This window comes from Oryza sativa, chromosome 1 (assembly GCF_034140825.1).
Source record: "Oryza sativa Japonica Group chromosome 1, ASM3414082v1".
NCBI lineage: Eukaryota > Viridiplantae > Streptophyta > Magnoliopsida > Poales > Poaceae > Oryza > Oryza sativa.
Genome location: NC_089035.1, coordinates 23,255,382 through 23,282,886, shown reverse-complemented (window position 1 = coordinate 23,282,886; position 27,505 = coordinate 23,255,382). Strand labels below are relative to the sequence as shown.

The 27,505-nt window shown below is 45.0% G+C and overlaps 2 protein-coding genes and 1 long non-coding RNA gene across 3 annotated transcripts; 1 reads left to right on the top strand and 2 right to left on the bottom strand.

The window, feature by feature from the left end:
* Positions 1-1,693: 1,693 nt before the first annotated feature.
* On the bottom strand, positions 1,694-3,161 carry LOC4324207 (uncharacterized). The gene has a single exon (XM_015782915.3). The coding sequence runs from the start codon at positions 3,159-3,161 to the stop codon at positions 1,941-1,943; it is 1,221 nt and encodes a 406-aa protein (XP_015638401.3). The 3' UTR covers positions 1,694-1,940.
* A 1,742-nt stretch (positions 3,162-4,903) lies between these two features.
* On the bottom strand, positions 4,904-5,542 carry LOC136354896 (uncharacterized). Its single transcript, XR_010738757.1, has 2 exons — positions 5,361-5,542; positions 4,904-5,297 (listed from the first exon to the last, which is right to left on the bottom strand). It is a non-coding gene; the product is annotated as an uncharacterized lncRNA (long non-coding RNA).
* Positions 5,543-20,942: 15,400 nt separating this feature from the next.
* LOC4324205 (myosin-17) lies at positions 20,943-25,554 on the top strand. Its single transcript, XM_015780832.3, has 17 exons — positions 20,943-21,234; positions 21,346-21,506; positions 21,619-22,178; positions 22,392-22,531; positions 22,667-22,784; positions 22,861-22,953; positions 23,036-23,092; positions 23,192-23,353; positions 23,436-23,579; positions 23,679-23,885; positions 23,973-24,110; positions 24,192-24,262; positions 24,353-24,452; positions 24,532-24,645; positions 24,737-24,817; positions 24,902-24,999; positions 25,084-25,554. Exons 2-17 carry the CDS (start codon positions 21,404-21,406, stop codon positions 25,196-25,198), a joined length of 2,301 nt encoding a protein of 766 aa, XP_015636318.1. The 5' UTR covers positions 20,943-21,234; positions 21,346-21,403; the 3' UTR covers positions 25,199-25,554.
* Positions 25,555-27,505: the final 1,951 nt, after the last annotated feature.

Here is a 27,505-nt window from a genome sequence, read left to right as displayed (position 1 = left end):
ATATGCTTCCCTTGAGCTCTTCTGCTCTTGGTGTAATGCTCTAAGAACACCACATGCATTCGACTTATATGTAATTGACGTTTTGGCATGTAATTCTCGTGTCTCAACTAGCTCCGAAGTCTTAGGCTGCGTTCGTTCCTCCGTTGTTCCCAACTCACTCTCCATCATTTTCCACGTACGCTTCCCAAACTTTTAAACGGTGTGTTTTTTTGCAAAATTTTTCTATAGGAAAAATGCTTTAAAAAATCATATTAATCTATTTTTTCAAAAAAAGCTAATATTTAATTAATTATGCGCTAATGAGTTGCTCCCTTTTGCGTGCACTGTAGTAGTTCCCAACATCTAGTATCGAACACAGCCTTAGTCCTTTAAGTTTCCTTTAGTCGGCTCTTCGCTCTAGTTTTATTTCTTGTACCCTTGTAATGGCTTCCGGCCATTGCTTTGAGTAATTGAAATTTTGTTTTCTTTTAATATGTTGACGTGCAATCTTTTTCGCGTTCGTGAAAAAAAAACGTTTTGGCATGCCTTTTTTAAGTGTAACTAATTGACCAGATATCGCAGTTTGTAATGCAAATCAAGTCTATGGCATGACCAAAAATCCTACTCATGAAACTGAAAATTGGAAGCTCTAGGAAAAACTTACATCCCTACCTATTCAGCAGCTGCTGACTAACACAAACTACAATATCGACTAGTATAAATGTATAATCGATGAACATAAGCACACAGTGAACTGATTAGAAACAGGGCATTCCGCATTCAGCCTTTCACTCAGTTAGGAATAAGATGCCTAATAATAAAATGGAAAACCGCTTCCAATCTTCCATGGTAATATTATCTTAAGAAAATCTTCCATGGTAATTAATCTACTCTGTATTTCATCATGAAAAAAAAAATGATCTACTATGTGCTTGCACTAGCCGGTTGTGCTATGCTCATCAGAAGAAGCCACAACACATTTTTTAGACAAAGATATGCGCTGAAGCAATCAGTGTAATCTGAAAACCAGCTTTTTTTTAGCAGCCACCATCATATAATCAACGATTTCATAGTTTCATATGAGAAATCAACATCATTCAGGTCTGATTTATTGACTAAGACTAATTACTAAGCAGATAAAATGATTGCTTGATCTGGTTCTGACAAAATGCCGGAGAGCGAACTTGTGGGCTAGCTGTGGCAGCACCGCTGCATCAGCAATCAGCATGAATTGCTAGAAAAATAAATTCCACTGGCAATTCCAGCAAAAACACTAATGCGCTGGTTTAGGGAATACGCAAAAGATTTGTGCATTCTTGTATTAACTATTAAGTAAAATCCAATATTTTTAGTTCTAGGATCTCATTTGACAAGGTAACAAAAAGAGTGAGAAAAATCCTTCATGGCTTGTGCTAAACATTAACATGAACAGAAAACCAGAGACTTCATGGAAAAACCGCAGCTGCAGAATACCTGCAAAAAACAGATGTCTTGATCGCAAGGAAAATTTCAGCTGCAAAATACCTGCAAGAACACATGTCTTGCTTGCAAAATGAAAGGAAGAAGAGGACACCTTCGGCCACTACGGTACATCATCACATTTTCCCTTGACATATCATCATCGCATTGAAGCTAAACCGACCTGAAATCCTGAACAAATGAGAATTGAAAAACGGTGAACCAAACGACACAGCAGTTATGGGGCAACAATCAGTAAAGCAAAATTTCCCCGAGATCCTTTGTTGCAGGCTTGCAGCCTCGCAGGACCTGAACTGAAGCCTCGAAACCATCAACTGAGGCACATACGCACGTATCATTCATTCTCCTGCAATCCTACTAGTGTTATCAAACAATTTGATCATCTCATAACAGCAATTCAACCATACTCATGATGAAAATGAAGCGTATGCAAGTATCATCATAAGCTGAAGAGTAACCGGGCCGGAGAGCGCATGGTCAGGTCAGGGGAACCACCAAGTGGGGGGAGCGTTGTCCGACGTCGTCGGGCGGCGATCCACCGGAGGCCACGCCTCGCTGGCCATGTCGTCCATCTCGTACCTGCCCATGTCGGTGAACGAGTAGCGCGGCCTCTCCTGCACCGCCGCCGACGCCGTCGTGTCGTGGACGAAGCCCTCGTCGAGGAAGTAGATGATGGCGTCCTCGAACCCGGGGAACCGAGCGGCCTCGAACGATCTGGAGCAGCCTTTCCCCACGAACAGCATCCGCCCCTCCAGGTAGTCGACGGGCAACCAGGTGGCGCGAGGTCGCCCGCTGATGGCGGCGGCGGGCGTCAGCGGCATGACATGGAACCTGAACACGCGGAGCACCTCCGTGCCGCCCTCGTTGTAGATGTACCTCGCGACCATCAGCAGCTGGCCCCGGGACTCCACGAGGTAGCGCGTGATGGATCCGTTGCCTCCGATGAAGCCCATGTCCTCGAGGTAATCGTCGCGCCGCAGCATGTTGTACTCCACGCGGCGCATCCGCATCTGGTTGTTGGTCAGGCGGCCGTACCCCGGCCAGTACACGACGACGCCCTCGTCGGCGGTGACGAAGTAGAAGCCCCCGTTGTAGTAGACGACGTCCTGCGGCTGGTTCAGCCTCGGGCCCCTGTGCGGGAACCAGCATTTGCTCCCCTGGACCCAGAACGCGACGTCGAGCCGCCGCGACACGAGGACGACGGCGGCGAGCATGTAGGGCCGAGGAGACGACGACGGCGTCGGCGGCGAGGCGGAGAGGGTGGCGAAGCGCGCGACCAAGGGGAACTGCTTGCCCGAGGGGGACACGATCCCCGGCGGGAGCTCGACGCGGTGGCCGGAGTTGAGGTTGTAGAGCGCGTAGCGGTGGCTGGAGTCGAGCGCGAGGACGAACCAGCCGCCGTCGGAGGAGCCGCAGAAGCGCGCGACGCGGACGTCGGGCGGGAGCGGGAGGGGGTGGCTCGTGCGGCCGATCCAGCTGTAGAAGGAGGGCGTCGCGGAGCTGGGGAAGATGAGCCACGGCAGCTGGGGCGGGAGCGGCGGGAGCTGGGGCGCCGGCGGCGGGGGGCGCGGCCCCTCCCGCACGGCGGCGCGCCACTGCCTGTTGACGCAGGCCATGCGGACGCGGTCGGCGCGGCAGGGGAGGCAGGCGGTGAAGCCGAGGAGGACGTTCTCGGGGAGGTCCCCCCACTTCGCCCTGTCCATGGCGGCCACCGTCGGCAACCGCCGGGCCGCCGCCACCGCGCCACGCCCGCGGCGGCGGCGATAGTAGTATCTCGTGGGCTCTAACATTTTTGGCGAGCGCGGGTGGGTGACTGGGTGGGGTGGCTACCGGTTCGATCAGATAATGGGGGATTTATAGCCGCGTCAGGGCGGGTGGTGCCTTCGCTTGCACGAAATGGAACGCGAACCGAAGAGGCCCGAACCCGGCCATCGATGGATTCCGCCGCTTCGCTCGCCGCTCGGACTCGCGCGGCCAGCGGCCTCCGCTTCGACACGGAGCAGCTGCGCGTTCGGCCGCTCGGGGGGCTCGCGGCGGTGGGTACCTAGTCCGGAATCGTTGTGTGTTGCCAAGCGGCGTGGTGTCGCCGAATGCGCTGGCGCTGCGGCGGACTCTCCCCGTGGAGCGCGGGCTCGCCGGGAAGGCGCTCGGCGAAATGGCGGCAAGGCGCTCCACTTTGTTGCAGGCCGGAGGCTGAGACTGAGAGCTGGTTAGTCTTTTGGGCCTATTGGTTCAGATGGATATCTGGGCTATGCATTGGGCCGGCCGGTGCCGTGATAATGTGACATGACATGCCAGTGAATTATGCCAAGCTGCCGACCTTGCACTGAATATTCCCCCTTTCTCCCCTCGAATTTTTTTTATTTTTAATTTTTTTTATTAAAAGTTTTACAAAAATAATTTTCCATTTTGAAAATTGACGGAAGTAGTCGCCTACCGCCCTCTGGGAAGGCGATTTTTAAAAATCGCCCTCCCAGAGGGCGGCGAAAATGACGTGGCAGACGGCCGTTCGCTCTCGGGCGACGGCCGTCAACGAAATTTGCAGGCGGCCCCCTTGCCGCCCTCCGCGATGGCGATTTTGTACTGTGCGGGGGGCCGCCTGCAAATGGGCGGCGAGGGGGGGCATGGAATTTTGCAGGCGGCCCCCTTGCCGCCCTCCGCGAGGGCGATTTTGTACTGTGCGGAGGGCCGCCTGCAAATGGGCGGCGAGGGGGCATGGAATTTTGCAGGCGGCCCCCTTGCCGCCCTCCGCAAGGGCGATTTTGTACTGTGCTCTATATTTTTGTATAAATATCAATAGTTATCAAATCTTTTTATATTGAAAACTATACAAGATTAAAATCTCCAAGACTGGTAAAATACAATTTTATTATTATTTAGGGCATATTTGGATTGTTACCGTACAAATATTTTGTTACCGTACAAATATTTTATTAATTTTTAGGGCATATTTGGATTGTTAGTGCCAAATTTTTCTTCACGACCAAATATTTGGTAAGGTAAAATTGCATTTGATCATATTTGGTTTGCTGCCAAAATGTAAAATTGTAGTGAAGAATGTTCTACATAATCTCAAATCTAGATTACGTATTACCAATGAATAGGCTTCCATTTTCGTGTGTTGTGTGCTAGTGGGAAAGAAGATATGAAGAGGTTGCCTTCAGATTGTCAATTATATAGCGTCGTTTTCACTGCAATATATGTGAACTCAATGAGATACATTATTCATTAGATGTGACAAGACGATCACGCGTGGGCGTGATTCACTTTATGTAAACAGGCAGCGCCGAAAGTTGATAGTGATAACTCGAGCTGCCGCTTTTCATGTGTGCTGTTGTGGACTGTGCGCGCTACTGGATCTGACACTACCGTGCAGCGCCGAAAGTGTGTTGTCGTGAGCATAAGTTGTTCTAGCACCATATGAATGAAAAGAACTATGTAGACGAGACAAACACAAGTAGTACTGCAGTAGTAATAGCAAAAGTAGTACTGCTTTACAAGTTTGTAAGCCAAAAGAAACGGTCACATAAGGACTGAAGAGGTAGAACACTACTGACGAGGCCTCTTACCCCTGTCCCTCCTACCCTGCGCCCTAATGTGCCCGTGGGAGTACGTGAGTCGGTCCGGGGGTACGGCACGGCCAACCCGTCCTGCCTGTACAGGTGTGACCTCTGGCTGCTCCTGAGTGTGCGCCTCTGGAGCTCCTCCAAGCTGAGAGGAGCCTAGTACGTCGTGGTGGTCTGCACCGTGCAAGTCGTCGTCGTAGAACTGGCTAGTAGGACCAGTCCTACCGGCGTGAGACGAAGAGGCCCCAGTACCGAAGATCCCGGCTGCAAATCCTGCTGGACAAGGACCATCAGTTTCATACAGGTATTTAACAGTATTAATAAAAAGTAAAGTACCGTGTGGGCGAGGGATCGACGCTCCGTGAGAGGAAGAGCTGGCGAACGCGCCCGAAGAGGTGGCGAACGCCCCTGCGGAGCTCGTGGAAGCGCCGGTCGTGCCTGCGAACGCGCTCGAAGGCAGACGAGGTCCTGCGATGAGGAAACGTGCAGTTAAAACATGGTGACATAATCGTGCAAAAGCTGAAACAAAAATGAACTAATATCTGGGCTGAACTGTACTGTGCGAAACCGGTGCTGTAGGTCGCACTGATCCGAAGCTAGGGGCGCTCGAAGGCAAACGAGGTCCTGCGAGGATGGATCATCAAGTTACGACGGGGTGATGTTTTCGTACAAAAACAGAAACAAAACTTAAGAAACCTCTGGGCTGAGCAGTACCGTGCGAAATAGGTGTCGTAGGTCGAGGTCCTGCTCCGACGGTAGGCGCGCGAGGCCGTGGTTGTACCGGACCAGCTGGAGGTACGACGTCCACGGCGCTGCGACAGGAGAAGACGCGCATGACCGCACGCATCTTCTCCTGCATCCGGTCGAAGGTCACCCTCTGCTCAACGTCAGTCAAGTGCAAACCTCTGTTCAACCTCACTTGGACTGCGGTGATATCGGCACTGATATCCCGTGCGGCATCAGCCTATGCAAGATGGAAATAACAAATTCAGTAGTTGTCCTATATTATGCAAGATAAATGAAATAATTGTAAGAAGTAATACAAATTGGATGTACCGCCACGAAGTAGTCTCGGTCACGGTGCGTGGGATACGCGTCCGTGACAGCGGCAACGTGCGGCTCTAGGGCGTCTGGAGTGAAGGTCACACGCGCACGAGTGCGAGGAAGGTACCAACGAAGGTAGTCACGGTAGTTCTCCTCCGTGTGTGGGAAGAGCTCGTTGATCACCTCCTCTGTAGCTAACACCCAGTCGTCAACGTACTGCTGTACACGTGGAGCCCAAAGTGCGCCTGCTAGCTGTCCCCGTCGAGTCAACCTGTGAAGAGAGGTAAATTATATGGCTCGATGAAGTAATTATCATAAAAATTTAGAAATGAACAATCCGAACTCACGAGTGGTCGGCAGGGAGGACGGTCGGCTGCACGTTGCCCGGAAACACCTGCCTAAGTCCGAACTGTCTCATCACACGCTGCGGGCAGTGAGGCTCAACGAAAATGTCGAACACCATCGGCAGGATGGTGAGCCAGTAAGCCTGGTCGCGTGTGCACAAGGACAAAAGTCCTAGCGGTGCTCTCGCAGCGACGGCATCTTCTGTGTACGGCTCCCAGATGACGTCGCTCGGCTGGAGACGGTCAAACTCGAACACGAAGTCCGGGTAACCACGTCTCACCTGGACGTGAGCGTAACGACGCTGCAATAAACATGATCGGAATTAGACATGTTATGTGAAGAAAAAAAAAAGACGACTGATAAACTTATAACGCAGCGAAGTTGCACTAACCCCACGTCGACACCAGTAAGTCCCCATCGTGGGACCGTCCTCTGGCCACTGCGCGCTGCGACCAACCCCGTAGGGTGCGCTGTCCACCACTGGTCGACCTATGGCAAACCTCTCGGCTGCCCAAAGCTGAAGCAACATAGGGCAGCCAGCGATGATCGCTCCCGCGTCAGTCTTCGTGCACGCCTCACAGAGGGCACGGTACGTGGCTGCTAGCACGGCAGAACCCCAGCTCCACTGCGGCACGTCCTGTGGCTGAGCATCCGCGATGGACCGTGCGTAGTGGACCAGCCGGAAGTCCACAGCGTGCCCGTGGGTGCTAGTGAACATCACCCACCCGAACAACCACAACAGGTACGCCTCAAGGGAGCGTCGGACCGAGTAATCATCAGCGTCAGGGTGCAGAAGGTCCGCCTACAATTAAGAATGAAATGTTAGTACAAAACACTCATTCGGTCGCAAATAAGCACGTATGATAATAACAACTTATTTACTTACAGTGAACTGGAGCAACCAAGCCTTGCTAGGCCCGACTGTAGAGTACGGAGGAAGGGTGATGGTCGGTCCTAGGTGTGGAAGGCGCATCACCTGCTCGAAGCGCGCAGTGATATCCTCCTTCCACCCAAAAACACCGTCCACGGGACCAACTGCTGCTCCCGCCAGCGGTAGCCCGAGCAGGTACGACACGTCCTGCAGTGTCGGAGCCATCTCCCCACAGGGAAGGTGGAACGTGTGCGTCTCAGGTCTCCAGCGGTCTACAAGAGCGGCAAGGAGTGACCGATCTGCATCCCACCGCTTCGCTGGGTCACGGTCGTCCGCTGCCGCCTCAACAAGCCTACAAAGTGGTAGAAGGCCTGCCGCACGCAACCTGTATAGAGCAAACTTCAAACATAAGTACAACACAGAGCAAAGTTGAGTTGAAATGTGAACATACGCGTACCAAGGAACGTGACGGGGGTCGACACGCAACCACTCGCGCGACGTGCGTGGACGGAAGGTGCCGAGCTGTGCACCCTCGACTGCTGACAGGAACGAGCGGTGGTTCCTGTCAATCCCACGGTTCAACAGCGCCGGTGTGTCGTACGCCATACCTGCATCAAATAGGTTGATCAGAAACATATAAATAATTAGTTCAACATAAGTAATAAATGTTGAACTAAGCGAATTACTAACACATATTAAACAAGAGTACAAACAAACAAAAGTGTTTAGTCCGAACACTCATCACGATAACATTATGATACAACACCGAATAATTCGCAATACTACTAGTACAACAATAGTCGGAGGTACTCATTACAACAACATTGAATTGAAATTACACGATAGAAGTATTTAGTCCGAACACTCATTACATCACAACAGCATTTTATTTCCTAAATCGAAAGCATTGTTACACCATGGAATCGCCTGCTGCGCGACGACGCCTTGGCCTTGCGCGCCTGCTTGTTGTTCCTTCACCAGGTGGTCGCCTACCATCACTTGCCTGTCCAGATGGACTAGCATCTGCGCCGCTTGGAACTTCTGCATTCTTCGGGCATTTCTTGTAAGTATGGCCGCGCAGATCACACTTGCTGCAGCGTAAAGTCCTCCCACCTGCTTCTGACTCATCCATATCATTTCTGATGCGTCTAGTTTGGCGTCGACCCTTTTTCACCCTTAACTTAGATGGATCTGGAATATAAAAAACTTGGGCACTCAGCGTTGTGTAAGATCCTGAGATCCCGAACCCATATATCTCCTCACTCCATGTATGAAAGATTGCTTCTTTCCTGAAATAATTTGAGACGTACACATTGGGAGATATGCCACAATCACCGGCAGCAGCAAGAACGTGTGAGCAAGGAAGGTGATGAAGCTTCGGCTTCATACAACTGCAGGTACATCCACCATCCGCCTTCAAGACACATTCCTGCACGGCTTGCTTGCGATAGATACCACGCCTGCTCCTATCAACACACATTATTTCATACCGATGCACTTGTGTGCCTTGAGCAACAACTCGATGTCTCCGTGCCTTTTTGATTTTATCTTCCATGTACTTTGTCACTACGTTGCCAAACACTATGTTGTCATCGGCCATGGACGGACCAATTTTCTTGTATCGATCCCTAAAGTACGCTTGCGTGCCGTGAAGGATGAATTCAACAATAGCAACCAATGGAAGTACCCGAACTCCTCGCATTACCCAGTTGTACACCTCTGCCAAATTGGTTGTCATTATGCCATACCGAGATCCATCGGTGTCGAACAATAGAGACCACTTCTCCTTAGGCTCATTCTCAATCCACTGAGTGAAATTTCTGATGGACGACCCTGACCTCCTTCTCATTGTTGGTGGGTCATCATGTAATGCACCAAGAGGTATGGGAGGCTCGTCACCTTCAACTAGTGGTCTGCGAGATTGCTCATCTGTTTGCTTCGTTGTCAACTCATCCAACTTGTCCCACAACTCATTAAATTTCTTCTCTTGGTTCTGTGCACAGAGCCTCTTAAAGAGCTCCATAAGATGCTTGTTCTTGAATTGCTTGTAGAAATTTGCACCCATGTGACGCATGCACCACCGACTCCGAACATCAGGCCACTTAGCTGGAAGTCCCTTCTCATCCCAACCGTTCTGCAAGTAGTCAATAGCCCGCAACATACCCGCATGACGATCATGTATAAGGCAAACGTTGGGCCTCATACGCACCACTGCAATGTGCACTCTCTCTAGGAACCAGTACCAGCTTTCAGTGTTCTCACTCTCTACAAATGCAAAAGCCATAGGTAGAACCTGGTTGTTCCCATCACACCCAATTGCTGTCAATATCTGACCTCGGTATTTACCTGTCATAAAAGTTCCATCTATGCATAGAACAGGTCGACAATGCACAAAAGCATTGATGCAAGCACCCAATGAGAAAAAGGCTCTTTGCAGCACACTCTTTGTTCGATCATCAACCGATGTAAATGTATGTAGGTCATAGTACGTATTATTATTCCTCTGGGCAATGGTGGCTAACAAACGAGGCAAATTATCATAAGAAGCTTCAAATGTGCCATACCTCATCTCAATGATCTTTTGTTTGGCTCTCCAGGCCTTTGCATAGCTTATGGTGTACTTGAATTTGTTCTCGATGTGCCTAATAATTGATTTTGGTTCAAAGCCAATGTTACCAACAACACTGCTGTACATCTCACTTGCCACAAAAGCTGAAGTGATGTTTCGGTGATACTTCTCCACCCCTTGTAAGTAGCACTTGTGCTCGGTCACAATGCTAACTTTCCAATAATCATTCCATTTACCCTTATATGCATGGACACGCCACGGACAATCTTCCTTCATGCACCTCACTTCATACACATAATTTGTTGACTTGACCACCCTAAACTCTCTCTGCAAGGAAACTGCCCAATGCTTCACCGCCTCCTTCATCTCATCCTTATGAGCATATCTTGCACCCTCAATTACCTCGTTCTCCTTATACTCCCAGGGTACATGATCACCCTCTGATATAACAAGTCCAGAGAAGTCCTCATTTGCCCAATCAGTGGCCATTACATCACCTTCCTCATCGGATGATGCGTCGTCGTCCACTTCCTCATTATCCGAATCTTCCCTCTCCATTTCATCAACAATTATACCGACTCTCTCCCCCTCATCCGCCATGCCCATAGCCTGCTCCTCCCTTGGTTGATTTTCCTCATTTTGCATCGATGGTCCAACAACATCCCCTGCATTGATAGGACCCTCTACATCTTCAGTTTGCATTGAAACATTTATATCTTTCTCTTGTACCGACACAAATATAACGAGGGGCCATGACCGTTCAAAAGCCATTTCCACATACCGTCTCTAAGCATCAGTGCTGTCCATCGGCATTAGTTCCCAAAAATAACCTTCTGTTGCACGACTCACTACAACTGACACTGACATTGTGTAGACTTCTTGGTCTATTCTAAATCCTCTCAACAACCAACTATAAATTGACTGAAATGTTCTCTCCGCAGGCCTATCGATGCCCTTAGATGTCATTACAAAATCTGACAGATCAACACCATCTGGACCAAATCTAATATTTCCTTCACCGTGAACTATCTGAAATGTGACCTTACTTGACATTGTGCCTGATGAAAACAATAACTGCGTTAACCTCGCATTTCTGTACTACGCCCTAAGTTACATTCTCTACAATATTGTTCTCTAAATTTCTAAAATTACGTTACATTCTCCAGATCAAACTAAACTACATCTTACAATTAACACTACTGTCTATGTCTCAATTCATACTATTATATTCTATGATATGGATCTACACATATGTGCTGTGTGCTACAGATGTGCTAAAATATATGGAACTAAAACTAAAACGCAACATATATACTCAAACATAACATATTAGTACAAATGCAAAAGATGTATGGGAGCATACCTGTGATGAATTGAGCGAACCAGCAGGGCTTCGCCGCTCCCCTTCTGCTGCCCTCCCCTCTCTCTCTTTTGTTTTTTTTGGATTTTTAGTGAATATAATGAAATTTTACAGAGGAGGGACTGGGCTTTATAGGGGGAGAGGCAAAAATCGCCCTCCCCCAGGGCGGCAAGGGGGCCGCCTGCAAAATTCCATGCCCCCTCGCCGCCCATTTGCAGGCGGCCCCCCCACAGTACAAAATCGCCCTAGCGGAGGGCGGCAAGGGGGCCGCCTGCAAAATTCCATGCCCCCCCTCGCCGCCAATTTGCAGGCGGCCCCCCGCACAGTATAAAATCGCCCTAGCGGAGGGCGGCAAGGGGGCCGCCTGCAAATTTCGTTGACGGCCGTCGCCCGAGAGCGAACGGCCGTCTGCCATGTCATTTTCGCTGCCCTCTGAGAGGGCGATTTTTAAGGGCGGTAGGCGACTCCTTCCGTCAATTTTCAAAATGGAAAATTATTTTTGTAAAACTTTTAATAAAAAAAATTATAAATAAAAAAAATTCTTCTCTCCTCTCTCTCTCTCTTTGTTTTTTTTTTGTGTGTGTGTGTGGGGTGGGGGGGGATCCAAATTCCAACACAGGGCCAAGCAGAGTGGTGTTTGGCCAAAGGCCTTACTAAATCTTGGCTGAGTTTTGAGATATGAAATTAACAAATTTTGGTAGAGGATGTGTTGTTAATGGTGTGCTTGGTTGATACTACCTTATATTTTATATTTTAATGTATGACGCTGTTGACTTTTTATCCAACGTTTGACCATTCGTTTTATTTAAAAAAATTATATAATTATTATTTATTTTATGGTGACTTGATGCATCATCAAATGTTCTTTAAGTATGACATAAATTTTTTTATATTTACATAAAAATTTTGAATAAAACGAATGGTCAAACGTTGGTCAAAAAGTCAACGGCGTCATACATTAAAATACGGAGGGAGTACCTTGTTAGATTCTGATAATGCTAAACTTTGGTTGAGTTGAGAGTGGCAAAAAAAAAGCATTTGAACGGCGATCCCCTCCATTCCATGAGGGCACTGAGGAAGAACGACTCAACGAGGAGCCGCTCCAATGCTCCATTGCCCTGAACTTCACTGTGTGAAAGCCGAGGTACACATCAATGTTGATTTCGTCCATCCACCGCGAGAAGGACTTAACTACATAAAAGAACGCAGGCCTACGAATATAAGCCACACCGGCCAGTACACGATATATATAGTGAAGTCCCGTAGTACTATACAGTAGTGAAGTCCCGAAGTTTTGTACGCTAATTGGAAGAGTATACGCTAATGCAATATATAAGGAGCTAAATTTCAATTTAATTATCATTCTTATGTACTTCTGTAATTATCCTATATATACTAATTATCTATTATTGAGTAATATACTGTTTCATCTGTTTCATATTATAAGACTTTCTAGTATTATCCACATTTATATAGATGTTAATGAATCTAAACATGGTATAAAATAGCATGGTATAAAATTATCAAATTTTGATAAAATTATAAAATTATCTTATTATACAAAGTCTTATAATATGAAACGGAGGGAGTAATTAACATGGTATAAAATAGCTAGCATTGAATAATTTACCCGGGGTCATGTGACCCCGGTAAATAGTACTCTCTCCGTTTCATATTACAAGACTTTGTAGCATTACCCACATTCATATGTTTAGATTCATTAATATATATATGAATTTAGACAATGCTAAAAAAAATTTTATAATATGAAACTGATGAAGTACGTAGGTTCGCCAGTGGCAGCAGGGAGTGGCTGTTTTTAGCCCTTAGGTTTGGAGAGATTCAGGGTCCACCACAAATTCAATAAATCAAATTCACAAAATACCACTATCAATTTTCCAGCATCTATATCCATGTAAGATCTTGGATGGGACATTGTGCACATGTAACCAATTAAATCTCTATTTTAATTGATACCAAAACTGATTATTACACGCATGCAGCATGCGTGTTGCTCAATATATAGCTCCTCAAGGTAGCTAATTGCAAACACTAATACTTGTAGTAGAACCTAATATTAATAAGGCTTAAGTATATATCATGCATGTATGCATGCATGGCCTTGTTGATACATAGCTAAGCTAGGTCATCTGCTGTAGAGATGGCTAGCAGAAGCAGTGGCAGAAGTGACGGTCGCCGCGGGGTTTGCACTCGCCGCCGCGGCACTGCGACTGGCACCACGAGTTGCAGGCGTCGTTCTGCCCCGGGCCGCACCCAGTGTTCCCGCCCCACGAGTGGAAGTCCACGCAGCAACGCGGCTGATCTGCCGCCGCTCCTGCAATTAATTAGCACAGTGAAATTAAACAAACATAAAATTCTTCAGAAATCTAGACGATTATTCGGCAAACAGGAAATGTTAATTGTGAAATCCAAGTGCAAATTAATAAGAACTCTCTGAACAATTACTACGCTAAGAGTTCTTACCTGACGAGGCAACAAAAGCAACTAGGACAAGAAGGGCGATCGCTGCACAAGTGCCAATACGAGCCATGGTCGTCGTCTCTTTCGCGTCGTAGTTTCTCGACTAGTTTCTGTTGCTCGATCTCTGCGTTGATCTTGCTTGTTCTTGAGGTTTGCACACGGTATGGACGTGAATTTATAGTCATAGTATTTCCTCCAAAATATGGAATTCCCAGGTACGTATGCTATGGAAATTTCAGATATGGAATATGTACAGCACTTAGACATTTTGAGATGATGTGTTACCATGCATGTAGTATAATATGGATATACATTGTTTGGAAATGAAATATATATGTGCTCATGACTGTTGCCGTGCCTAGCTTACCTTTTGTTCGCAAGAATCGAAAAGATCGACTATTGCCTTCCTTTGCTAATTGCTAGTATTAACTGCCATGGATTAACTTGATACATATAGAATTAAATCCACGAAAGTTGGAAGAATCGGAAAAGGTTAATTGCTCCCGTGACAACAATTTTTTTCTCTTTTGTTTTTTACTAGCAAAATGCCGCATAATGACACTTTTGAACTATTTACATGAAGAAAATGAGTGGAAATGAGCTGATGCAATATCCGAATCACGACACGTAAAAATTTTATTTTCTTATAATATGTATAATGTAATTGTTGAATATACTCATGAAGAAAATACGTGAAGTTGAACCGACGACACATCCGAATAGCGACATACAGAAACTATATTTTTAATGTAATTGTGGAAATAATCTCGTGCGTTGCTATGTGAAAAAAAGTATGGAGTTGAAGTGATGACACGTCTAAATCGTGGCACGTAAAAATCATAGAAACCAATGTAATTGTTTTTTTCTAAGGGAGTATTGTTTTCGATTTATAAATCGCATGAGGACAAATATATACCTAATAACACCACTAAAAAGACACATAGATGACGGCACTATAAGTGTCGAAACAGTTAAAACCATCACATGTACAACTTTTCCCACCTATGCGGGGGGTGGAAAAATTACAGAATTAGCACATTTCAGGAATTATAGGAGCCGATTTTAAACAAAACCGACACCTATATTATAAATATTGGTTTTTTTTAAAAAAAATGACACCAGAAAAACTAAGACGAGCCAAACGCGTCCCGTCCTTGTCCATACTCGCTCCCCACCCTACACAAAATCTCTCTCACTCTCGCTCTCTCTCACTCTCCCCCGCCCCTCCTCTCCCTCCGCCCCCTCATGCTTCGCTCGCCATCTCCTCCTCTCCCTCTTGCCTCCCTCTTGCAGCGGATACGGCGGCGGTAGCGGCATCGGCGACGGATTTTTTTTCCTACAACTTGTGAGTCAATGTCAAAATTTAAGTTTTAAAATTCAATTTTGAAGTGGATTGTATGGTATTTTCAATGTAGTTTCTTGCTAGAATTGAACTTAAGGAGACATATATAAAAGTTTACCCATAAATTATTTTTTGAGTAAAATACACCACCAGTCCTTAAAGTTGGTGCGTGGTGTCACTTAGGTCCACGATATTGTAAAATCAACATTAAGATCCATGAACTTGTTTAAGTGAATCATTACAGTCCAAAACACGTCTGACCAGGCTGACCGTCCTACATGGCAGTCCAGCGTGACTACATATTTGCAATTAGGCTCCTCCACGCCCGATCCACGGCCTTCACGGTGTCGGAGACACGGTTCTTGCCGATGACCGACATGACGGTCTCCTGCCCCTGACACGTTAGTGTAATGATTATAACATGAGATGAACAAATGGTGAATTTCTCAATCATTTTCACACAAGAGGCAATGGATGAAAATTTGTTTGATTAACAAAAAAAAAGTATTTAAAGACAATTTGTTATAGGACATTGAAAGATTGTGGTTTTTTATTGTGGTTTTTTTTGTTGTGAGACACCCGAAGAACGCGTCTCTATTCATGGATACATAAAAACATGGTAATTAGTTGTTTGATACCCGACGCATTATTTTATTATTTTACAAAAGACAAGTTTGTCCTTGAGAACAACCACAGCCACCACCTCCTCATCATTGCCACGGCCACCGCCACAGCCATGCTACTCCTTCTGCTCCTGCTGACTATCGTGCTCCACCTTTGGAGCCACCGCTGCCGTCCCACTCTCCCGTTATTGCCGCCACCGGACCGCTAGCTCCGCAGACACTCCCATCATGCGGTCCGCCGCGGCACGGGCAGGTTCCGCCCATCTAGTCTTGGCCGCGGCGCCACCTCGCAAGTCAACCTCGCCATCTTTCTCTGACATGTCGCTCACCGCTGTGAGATTCCTTAACCGGGCTAGGCGGCTCGCCGTCATATGCGACGTGGCATGCACGACGCCGCGCCGTACGGCTGAGGCGATCGCTTTGATCGACACTAAGAACCTCACTGCACATCTCGTGCACATCTCAGTAATAATTATCCTATCCTATGCATGAAATGAGTCAGAGGCCCACGATAGCTCCACCGCTAGTGTCTCTAATATGTTGTCTCATGGAAAATTTTAATTTTTTTTACAATCGATATTTTTTATCTCAAACAAATATTAATGGGCAAGTATTTTAATTGTTTGCATTTTATACTATTTAACGGTTTCTTTTACCCGTAACGAAGCACGTGTATTTTGCTAGTAATAATAAAATAAAATATTACTTGTCTGTAAAGTTGGTATGTGTATGTCAAAAATAGTTTGTTTTCAGCGAAATTCAATCTTGTGGTTACCACAATATAGAGCACAATGGCACTTGACTGTAATTATCTAAAGTCTCAAGCACGTACACTATGTACGACCAGTAAAAATATCTAGACAGTCGCTCCCTCTTTTTTCCTCTCTCTTCCCGTCTTTCTCCGCCTCTCTCCGTCCTCACTTTCTCTGTTTATTCCTCTCCCTCAACGTTGCCGGCCGATCCACCACATCGTCGACGGCCTATCCACAACATCGTCGCCGGCCTTCTTTTTCCCTCGAGTTGCCGGCCAGATCCACGATGCCATCACCACGGAGGTCCTCCTAGAGGGCGAAGACGTGGAGGCGGCGGTGGTATTCGGAGGCGAGCAGCTTGAGGCGGAGAGAGTGGTCGGAGACGGGGAGGCCGAGCGAGCCACGGATGGATTCGCATCGCTCGCCATCTCCTTCTCTCCATCTCGCCTCCCTCCCGCGGTAGATCCGGCATCGATGGCGGCGTCGGCGGCGGCCGCGGGTGGATCTGGCAGCGGTGGCAGCGGATGAGGACGGATCCGGCGGCGGCTCCCTCTGCCCCCTCTCGCCTCCCTCCCAAGCGGATCTGACGACGGGGACGGCGACCGCGTGTGGATCTGGCGGCAGCGGCGCCGGCTGAGAGTGGATCGGGTGGCAGCAGCTCCTCCCGCGGCGGATTCGAGGGCAGCGGCTCCTCTCACAGTTATCCGATGGCTGCTGCTCCCCCTACCCGGAGTGGCGGCCGGCGGCTGCTTCCCTCCTTGTGTGTTGGCAGTAACTCCCCGCCCCCCTGGCTGCCCCTCACCTCCCCGACGTGGAGCCGACGGTGGTTCGATTTTTGATTTGTGAATATTTTGAGGATTTTGTTTTTTTGATTTGTGAATATTTTGAGGATTTTGTGATTTGGAATGTTGATATAGTAACCACAGTACGACGGCGGTTTGATTTGGGATGTTGATTTTGTGGAGATTTTTTATTTTGATTTGGGATTGCAATTGAGTAATTTTGTGATTCATGTATTTTGGGAATTGGGGGCAATGGGATTGGGAGCAATCGACTCGATTAGCCGATTGATCGAGTCGGCTTCTTTTATTTTCACTCCAATGCCGATTGATTAAATTTGTTTTTTTATTTTTTTTCGGCTTCTTTCGAGTCCGCTCAGGAATTTTTTTTTTCAAGACGGTCTCGGATTCAAACACGGACGACAGACGAAAAAAATCGATCGGAAGTATTAGGTGACGACCGGAAAAATCCAAATATTTATATTAGTTATAGATATCGATATCATGGACATTTTTTACCTTTTATATATACCACCTCACAAGTACTAGTATTTCCAATCCCCCTTTACAACTTAATTTCTATATATATATATATATATATATATATATATATATATATATATATATATATATATATATATATATATATATATATATATATATAGAAAAATACATATATAGGGTCCTAATCGAGCTCATTTCTTATACCATATACTATGTTTATTTTGTTGCATAGATGTTTGCTCATAAAGACAATGGGGCAGCTTGTTCAAGGAAAGAAGTGTGCATTCACGCTACTAGAGAGCGCATACAGGGTTTGGAGGAGAGGCTCCTCCTGCCCTCTCGGAGGGCACTTTTTTAATTAATATAAAAAAGCTGTGCGCCCTCTTATAAGAGAAGTGGCTGAAAGCAAATTTTCCCGCATAGCTTGTCACCTCTATATTTTCACAATTTTCAAATATATAGGGCATGCTTGGTACATCTCCAACTCCTAAATTTAGCTCCAGGAATTGGGTTTGGAGTGGAGTTGTGGAGCTGCCTAAACCCAACTCCACAACTCTAGTACATTTTGTGAGAGGACTCCACCCAGCTCCACTCCCAGTTTTGGTGGAGCTGAAACTGTTTGGCTGAGCTCTAGCTCCAAGGGGGGTGGAGCTAGCTGGAGCTGGAGCTGTGCCAAACAGACCCATAATATGAAATCGGATGAAATCAAACTTATATCAAAACTATAGAGCTCGACGAGACATACAATTTTTTTTATTTAAGATCATTTAGGGGTTTCAAACATTCGTTACAAAATCTTAAATCTATTTTTACAAAATATTATATCTACATTTCAAAGTCCTCCGATGGAGATAAACTCTATTTTAAAGTTGTAGAGTTCAATAAGATCGATAACTTGTAGTCTATGACTTTTTTTATTTAAAATTATTTAGAATGCCAAATAAGATTATAAATTTTCATAGCAATACAAATCAGCATGAAGACATTATTTGAAATGACGTCAAGGGAGAAGGCGGTTTTGTAGGCTGGAGGATGGGATTTGCTTTAGCCCGTTGGGCTTTTTGGATTACTAATCGCTAGAGGGATAAGAACAAATCTAGATCCTGTTGGGGCGGCCCATGAAAATGTGGTTGTACCCGTCAATTGTGTCAAGCTACCAACCGGGGCCAAATATTCTCTCGTCTCGAAAAAACCAATCATTTTCTATTTTTCCTTTCCCCTGCAGAACACTGTTGCCACCATCGTTGCTTCGAGCTTCCGACCCTATCACCCCGACCACATCCTCCTCCCCTCCCAGCCATTGTTGTGCTTCACTATTCCCGACCTGCGCCAATGCCTTCATGTGCTTTCTAAACATTGGTGTACCAAGTTTTGCTACCAGCTCTCTTCTCCTTTGACACCTTCATGCGCTTTGTGTGTGTTTCACAACAGAGGTGGGAAAGAGAAGGATACCAATGATGCCACATGTCCATATCAATATTGGGCATGTTCAGCTGCTAGGTATAACTAGAACAGTCCCGTCTGTAGCCTTTGCCGGATTCCTAGGATCAAAGGTCGGAGGATAGTTATTGACTTGCTATAGATGAGGTCAGATGGCATTCTGTTACCGAATTTTTATTTATAATAATTAATAAAAAATAAATTATAGGAATAAGTTTGATTTTTTTAACAGGGGGAGTATACCACAGGTTCACAGTAACAAGTGCTCCAGACGGTGGTGAGACATTAAAAAATCACACAGTTTGCCAGTTAGCAGATGACTACAAAACGGACAAGGATCCGACTCTAGTGAAACTAAAGTTCTATCAAACAGCTTTATCACGTCACAAAATTATTCTCCATAAATCTATCTAGTAGTAGTATACAGTCTAATTTTATGTACTATGCGATCGAAACAATCCAGTAACTCCACTGAAGCAGTATTAGGACATACCAATTCTATAAAGAAAAGAGTAAACTTTGTTGATGGCCTATAAACTTGGATCTAGGTGCCACTTAGTTACATTATTTTGTAAATTGTTCATCTAGATCAGTGATCTTGTTTGATTTACCACTCGAGGTCCAATGGCGATCCCAACAGGGGGGGGGGGGGGGAGGTGGGCTTGAGCCCCTCCTACTATTGGCTAGACCCACTATACATGCTCTTCAATTCTTCATATATACGTACTCTCTCCATTTCATGTTGTAAGATGTTTTTGACTTTGGTCAAAGTTAAACTATCTCAAATTTGACTAAGTTTATAGACAAATATAGTAATATTTATAATACTAAATTAGTTTCATCAAATCAATAATTAAATATATTTTCATAATAAATTTATCTTGGATTGAAAATGTTAGTATTTTTTTCCTGTAAACTTTATCAAAATTAAAGCAGTTTGACTTTGATAAAGTCAAAACCGTCTTATAACCTGAAACAGAGATAATATAACTTTTAAACTTGTCTTATATTTATTCTATGTTATTTCATTAGCACCTCCTAAAATTTAGTCTTGCGTTCGTCACTGTCGAGTTCCAAAGCGTATGTGAAAGATTACGATCTAGATGAGTCATTTATAAGATTATAAACATTAGTGACACCGTGATCCAAATTTAAGGATCGATGATGTATTTTACTCAAAAGAAAAATATAAGGAAATAGCACGCTTGCAGCAGTTATTTATGTTACCTTTCCCGCCTCCTTTTCGCTTCTTTTATCCTCAATAATTACCAGTACTAGCCCTACACTTCCACTGGCGATCTCCCTGGCAATGGCCCTACTACCTCCCTGTTCCCTGAAACTTTACAGAATGTATCTATGCATGACAGATAAGCTAACTATTGTTCCTTCACCTGTCAAAACTAAACATATTTAATTATCTCTGCTGCCAAACTAGTGCTACAAATTACAAATCCAATTTCGGTTGGTGAACAGAAAGGAGAAATGTAGGGGAAAAAAAAGAAGCAAAAAATGATTTTTATTACTGCGATGCACTCCAGCTGTTGGAAGAGATGTGCGGCCCACCAAGTCGCCTCCATTCCCATTGGAAGTTTGGAACTGGCCGTGCAGCTCTTTGCATTATATTGCAACGTGCACTGTGCACATAATGAAATGGCCGGTTTAGTTGAAATGTATGATTTGATCTATTAATAAATCGATTTAACTAATTAATTTATTGGCAGGCACTGGCCTACCAAACCTCTGCAAATTGCCAATTCCTCCTACCAATTCTTCTGTTTATATACTGAGAAAGTGCCAAGTTTTTGTCTGCTTCATGTAACCTATGGATTTCGCTGTCCAAAACCATTGAAATTTATTCATGGAATTGGCCATAAGATTATTTTTCTCTGTATCTTTTTTCTCCCTTGTTAATGATCTTTTGAGGTGACATGTCATTGTTACATGGTAAAGTGAAGAACAGAAGAGAAGAGGAAGGCAGTGCAGCTGTGCAGGAGAAGGGAAAGTAGCTAAGCAAGTAAGGCTGGCAGATGCCATGCCAGCTGCAAGCTAGGCGATCGATCAAGAGATCGCGTCATCATCTCTGATCAATCTCACACTGTGGTAAGCTAAGTTTGATCGTTGTCATTCGAATCACTCATGATTCGTTTCGTGTTTGTTTGAATTTGTTGCATCGATTCCATCTCCAAGATCTTCACATGCATCTTGTTGTAGAACAAGAGTAGAAAGAAACCTCATCAAGGTCAAGGTCAAGCTCGGACGACTCCTCTCCATGGATGGAGATCGGAGTAGGAGGAGTGCCGCCGCGATCACGCGGCCGCCGTCGCACGGCGGCCCGGCGTGGCGGCGGATGATCGCCTGGATTCAACTACTCAGTGAGTGATCTCTCCACCTTCTTGCTCGCGCGGCGATCCATCCATGGATCCTAGCTGCAGAAAATCCGAGCTCACTCTGACTTCTCTCGATCGATCGCTGGATGTGTCGCAGAGGTGTTCGTCCAGAGGTACGGGGAGGTGGCGAGGTGGCGCACGGCGTTCCTCCTCTTCCTGGCGCTCCTGGCGGAGCGGGGCCTGCGCCGCGCCTACCTGTCGTGGAAGGAGTCGCGGCTGCGGCCGCGCGCCGCCGCCGCCGTCACCCTGCAGGCCGCGTTCCGGGGGATGGCCGCCCGCCGCGAGCTCTCCCTCCGGCGCAGGGCCGCACGAGCCGCAGCCGCCGCGCTCATCCAGGCGCGGTGGCGCGCGCGCGCGGCGGCGCGGGAGCACGCGGCGGCCGTGATCTGCCAGTGCGCCTGGAGGCGCCGCGCCGCGCGGCGGCGGCTCGCGAGGCTCCGGATCGAGCAGGAGAGGGCGGCGGAGGCGTGCAGGCTCAGGGAGATGGTGGACGTGCTCCAGCAGGCGGTGGAGGACGCGGAGGTGCGGGTGATCGCCGAGCGGGAGGCGGCCAAGAAGGCCATCGCCGAGGCGCCGCCGGTGATCAAGGAGATCGTCGTGCAGGTCGTGGACACCGACAAGGTGGACTCGCTCGCCGCCGAAGTCGCCCGCCTCAAGGTGACACCATCGATGCCTCTAAATGTGCAATTTATTCATGTGATCCATGAACAAAATTCAGATCAAAGAAATCGGTCTGATTCATATGATCCATGAACAAATTCAGATTAAAGAAAGTGGTCTGATTCATGTGATCCATGAACAAATTCAGCTGAAAGAAAGATGCAGTGACCAACCAAACCAGATGCTACATTTTGACATTTCGAGTTGCAGGATTTGCTGGGAGCAGAGATGAAGGCGACGTTTGACGCGAAGAAGGCGGTCGCCGAAGCCGAGCTGAGGAACGAGAAGCTGGCTAGGTTGCTCGGTGTCGAGGAGGTGAAGAACAGGCAGCTGCAAGAATCCCTGAAAAGGTTCAGTATTTCAGAATTCAGACTTGTTAGCTCTGAATCTCTGATGTGCCTGCACAATTAATGTGTGATCCCAGTATGCGAGTTCATGGGAGAACTCATAGTGTTTTGCATGGATTTTTATTTATTTTTACTTAGGATGGAGATGAAGGCATCTGATCTTGAGGAAGAAAACCAGAAGCTTCGAGGAGCTGTCGCGTCAGTCCCTTATGTCAGGTTGCCGTCAAACGTAAACCGTGATGATCCTGATCTTGAGGTACCTGAAATCACATTGATGAATTTCGACGCACAATTTTGATGCTCAGCGTGCTCAATCATGTGCATCTTAACAGCCAACTCCAGAGAATGAGGATGAGAATGAGAATGAGAAAGCAGTTTATTGTGAGGTGAAGCCAATGATAGTGGATAGAGGGGTTGACATCCATGTAAGTATAATCATCAAATTATATTTGATCAGTATATTCGTAGAATGAGTTCCTGATTTAACAACATTTAATTTCAATCTAGGAGAACAATTCTCAACTGCCTGGCCTGAATGATCCTGAAGCTGAGAAGCAGCAGCAGGTATGATGCTTAGTAATTCGGAACTTCTGTTTGTGTTTCAAGCAGTATCACAATTTCGTTCAGGTGTCACGCCTTAAACATTTTTTTCTGAATATCCAGGAGCTGTTGATCAAGTGCATATCTGAAGATCTTGGGTTCTCTATTGGAAGGCCTATTGCCGCATACCTCATCTACCGATGCCTGATCCACTGGAAATCATTTGAAGAGGACAGGACAACAGTTTTTGATCGCATTATTCAGAAGATAAGTGCTGCAATTGAGGTATGTGGCAGTGGTATGCACATATCTGCAACTATTATTCATAAGAAGATATATGCATCAATTGTTTGTTTTCTCTTGCAAGGCTCGAGACAACAATGAGACATTAGCATATTGGCTATCCAATTCATGCACACTGCTGCTGCTTCTCCAAAAAACACTGAAAATCAACGGGGCAGCTGCTTTGGCTCGTCAGAGGCGAAGAGCATCACCCCTGAAGACGCCACAGGTAATGTACCGAAAAATAAACTCTGTATGCTCAACAACCTAAGTGATTTTGTAAGTGAGTTTGGGATTCTGGACTCAATATTAGTTGCAAAAATTCCAGGAAAATCAAGCACCTAATCATCCTGACCGTAGTCCAGTTCCTGATGGACGGTTAGTCGGTGGACTAGGTGAAGTTTGCCAGGTTGAAGCCAAGTATCCAGCTCTTGCTTTCAAGCAGCAGCTCACTGCATTGCTGGAGAAGGTCTATGGAATTATCAGGCACAATTTGAAGAAGGAACTGTCCCCACTGCTTGGTCTCTGTATTCAGGTAGCATTGTGCTTTCTGCATATCTTTCTTTCAGTTTCAAAAGTATATTTGCTGAAAGTTAAGAATGACGGATATAATTTTCTCTAGGCACCAAGAACATTTGTTGTAAGCCCCAGAGGGTCAGGCGCTCAAGGAACAGACTTGGCACAGCAAGCTTCTATGGCACATTGGCAGAGCATCATCAAAATTCTTACAAATTCGCTGAATGTCCTAAAATCCAATTATGTAAGATAAAAAAAATTAAATTGGCAGTAGATACAATTTTAATTCAAGTATACACGCCATCTAAACCTCTTTACATTGCAGGTGCCTCCCTTCCTAATCTGCAAGCTGTTCACCCAACTATTTTCATTCATCAATGTTCAACTCTTCAACAGGTACACATGCATACTAACGATTCACTTCTCCATATTTCTCAAACTAGCACCATGAACTCATATGACAAATTTTTATCACTTCAATGGTAGTCTTCTGCTACGGCGTGAATGCTGTTCATTCAGTAATGGAGAGTATGTTAAAGCTGGGTTGGATGAGCTAGAGCACTGGTGCTTTTGGCTGACTGAAGAGGTTAAAAACTTAAAAAAGTCTTTACGTTGTCTGAACAAGTCTTTCAGGAAGCAGTCTCTAACCTTCATGTGAAAAACAGTATGCAGGTTCTTCCTGGGACGAACTGAAGCATATTAGGCAGGCCGTAGCACTTCTGATACTTGAAGAGAAGCACAGCAAGTCTCTCAAAGAAATCACTGATGAGTACTGCCCAGTAAGATTTTGACTTTATCTACACTACCTGCTTTGCTAATCTCATTATGTCAATAACAAAATTGGATGATGCATTCTATCCTGGCAAACAGGCACTTAGCATGCAGCAGCTATACAGAATCAGCACAATGTATTGCGACGACAAGTATGGAACTCTGGGTATTCCTCCAGAAGTATGTGATTCCAATACATTCCTGACAAGAACTTTTACAAGATTCATCTTCTTCACCTCGTGGACTAAACAATCTAAACTGCAGGTGGTTTCGAGCATGAGAACCAAGATGGTCCAGCAGGGATCGAACAGTCCATCGACACAAGATGACATCAATTCCTTCCTGTTAGATGACGATTTCAGGTACAGTACATTTTTCCCCTTTGTTTCCTTGACTACCATCTCGGTCACCTGATGATCTGATCCATTTCCGATTTCTTGTTGCAGTATACCGTTCTCCATCGATGACATTGCAAAGCTGATGGTTCACATCGACATAGCAGATATGGATCTGCCACCCCTGATTCAGGAGAACAAGGGCTCTCCACATCTGATGCCCTAAAACGAAAACGACAACTGATCTACATCTACACGCGTTTTTTTCGTGTTCTGATGATGTACATAGCGCATGATACAAACCACAGTTTTGAGTTTTGGGTTTTGAGTTTTGAGTATATATAACTACTTCAAAAAGAAAAAAGAAAAAAAAGAGAGGAGTACATATACAGATTTGTTTTTTTTTCTTTTTTCTGTTTGGTTTGGTCTCCCTTTCGCTTTCAACAGAGAGTGGTTGCTTGAGTTGTGTGTGCCTGCGTGTACAGAGCTGAGCTGATATGTACTAAGCCAAGAAAGAAAAACGATTTTTGGTTTGGAGCTTTCAGAGTGTGAAGCTTGCAAGTCAAGCAATGTTGCTGTATACATTGCCACGTGTGCTCTAGTATTGTTGATATGATACTACGTCCCGTCCTAAAATACTTGTCGCTTTAAGTTTTTATTTGTAACTTTTATCATTCGTCTTATTTAAAAAATTACGAAATTATTATTTATTTTGTTTGTGACTTGCTTTATTATCAAAAGCACTTTAAACATGACTTATCTTTTTTATATTTGCACTAATTTTTCAAATAAGACGAATGGTCAAACGTTGAAAAAACAATCAAAGCAACCACTAATTTAGAACGGAGGTAGTATACTACTGTACTTTTATCAATCAAACTCATTTTGGACGCATACACCGTAGATAAAATCAATCAAACTCATTTTCTGAATGTGACATCTGACTGCTGAACATCTAGTACTAGCACTAGAATTGCATGCCAATGAGCCTATCATTATTTGTCCGCATCCTGTCAACGTGATCCTGAACCGACCAAGAAATGGGAAATAATTGTTCGAAGCTCAAGTACCAAACAGAGTTTTTGAGCAAGATTAGTAACAGCGACGTAACAGTAAATACAAATCAAAATCATTGAACACTTGCACATATCTTTATCAAGAACCGCTGCCTGGCTTCCTGAGAGAAGAGGGTGAACAAGATGTATTTGTCACAATGCAGCTAAAATAGCACGCCACGTTGTTCATGCAGACACCAAACAATGAAAATGTAGAGGACTGATTGGTTCTGTTTTGCTGAAGTGGTAGCATCACAAGGGCACTGTTTAGTTAACACCAAACTTCCCCCAAACTTTCAACTTTCCATCACATCACATCACATCCAAAACTTTTCTACTCATATAAACTCTCAATTTTTTTTCAAACTACCAACTTTCTCAAAACTTCTCTTGAATTTCAGGAACTAAACACAGCCAAGGATTACAAACACTGCCTGTGTGCAAGTGCAAATTAATTAATACAGCAGGCAATCAAACAGTTTGATCCGGTTTGAAATTACAAACCAGTCAAACAATCCATGCATGCGATTTTTTAGTTAACTAATACTCCCTCTGTTTTTTAATATATGACACCATTAACTTTTTAAGATAGTTTAACCATTCATCTTATTAAAAAAAGTAATTATCATTTATTTTATAGTGACTTGATTTATCATCAAATGTTTTTTAAGCATGACTTAAATATTTTTATATTTGTATAAATATTTTGAATAAGATGAAAGATGAAACGTTGGTAAAAAAGTTAACGTCGTCGTATATTTAAAAAACGGAGGTAGCAGAATTGCTGATGATCATCCAAAGATGTCACGGCCAACATGATTGAGAATGGCATATATAGGCCGGAAATGCTACTGGGCGAAGGGCGATCAGATTTTGCCCCCCCTCCCTCCCTCCACATCTCCACCTGGTTTCCTTTTTTGGCACTACATTACTTTCCTATTTTAGTAAATTTATACACCTAAAGTTTACACATCTAAAGTTTAGAGACCAAAAGTTTATAAGTCAAAAGTTTATATTTCCGATTCAAATTTGAATTTGAATTCAAATATTTTTTTATATATAGTATTTCTATACATTTAAAGTTTATAGATCTAAAGTTTATAAGTCAAAAGTTTATATACCCGTTTCAAATTTGAATTTGAATTATATCCGATTCAAATTTGAATTTAAATTCAAATATTTTCTATATATAATATTTCTATACATCTAAAGTTTATACACCTAAAGTTTATAGATCCAAAGTTTATAAGTCAAAAGTTTACATACCCGATTCAAATTTGAATTTGAATTCAAATTTTTTATATATATAGTATTTCTATACATAAATTTTTCTAACTTTTTTTTAATTTTTTATGGTGTACTGTAGTAGGAAGAGAAGAAGGGAAGGAGGAATGGGAGAAGTGGGAGGAGGTATTGCCTATAGGGAAAGGGGGGGGGGATCCGATCGCTGGGCGATCGCCCAGGCGATCGATCGATCG

Excerpts from the sequence above, each read along its gene's own strand:
- LOC4324205 (XM_015780832.3), top strand. The coding sequence starts at position 21,404 with ATGGATGGAGATCGGAGTAGGAGGAGTGCCGCCGCGATCACGCGGCCG. Across the intron at positions 24,263-24,352 it reads AATGTTCAACTCTTCAACAG|TCTTCTGCTACGGCGTGAAT; the intron begins GTACACATGCAT and ends CTTCAATGGTAG. Across the intron at positions 24,453-24,531 it reads GCTTTTGGCTGACTGAAGAG|TATGCAGGTTCTTCCTGGGA; the intron begins GTTAAAAACTTA and ends TGTGAAAAACAG.
- LOC4324207 (XM_015782915.3), bottom strand. The coding sequence starts at position 3,161 with ATGGACAGGGCGAAGTGGGGGGACCTCCCCGAGAACGTCCTCCTCGGC.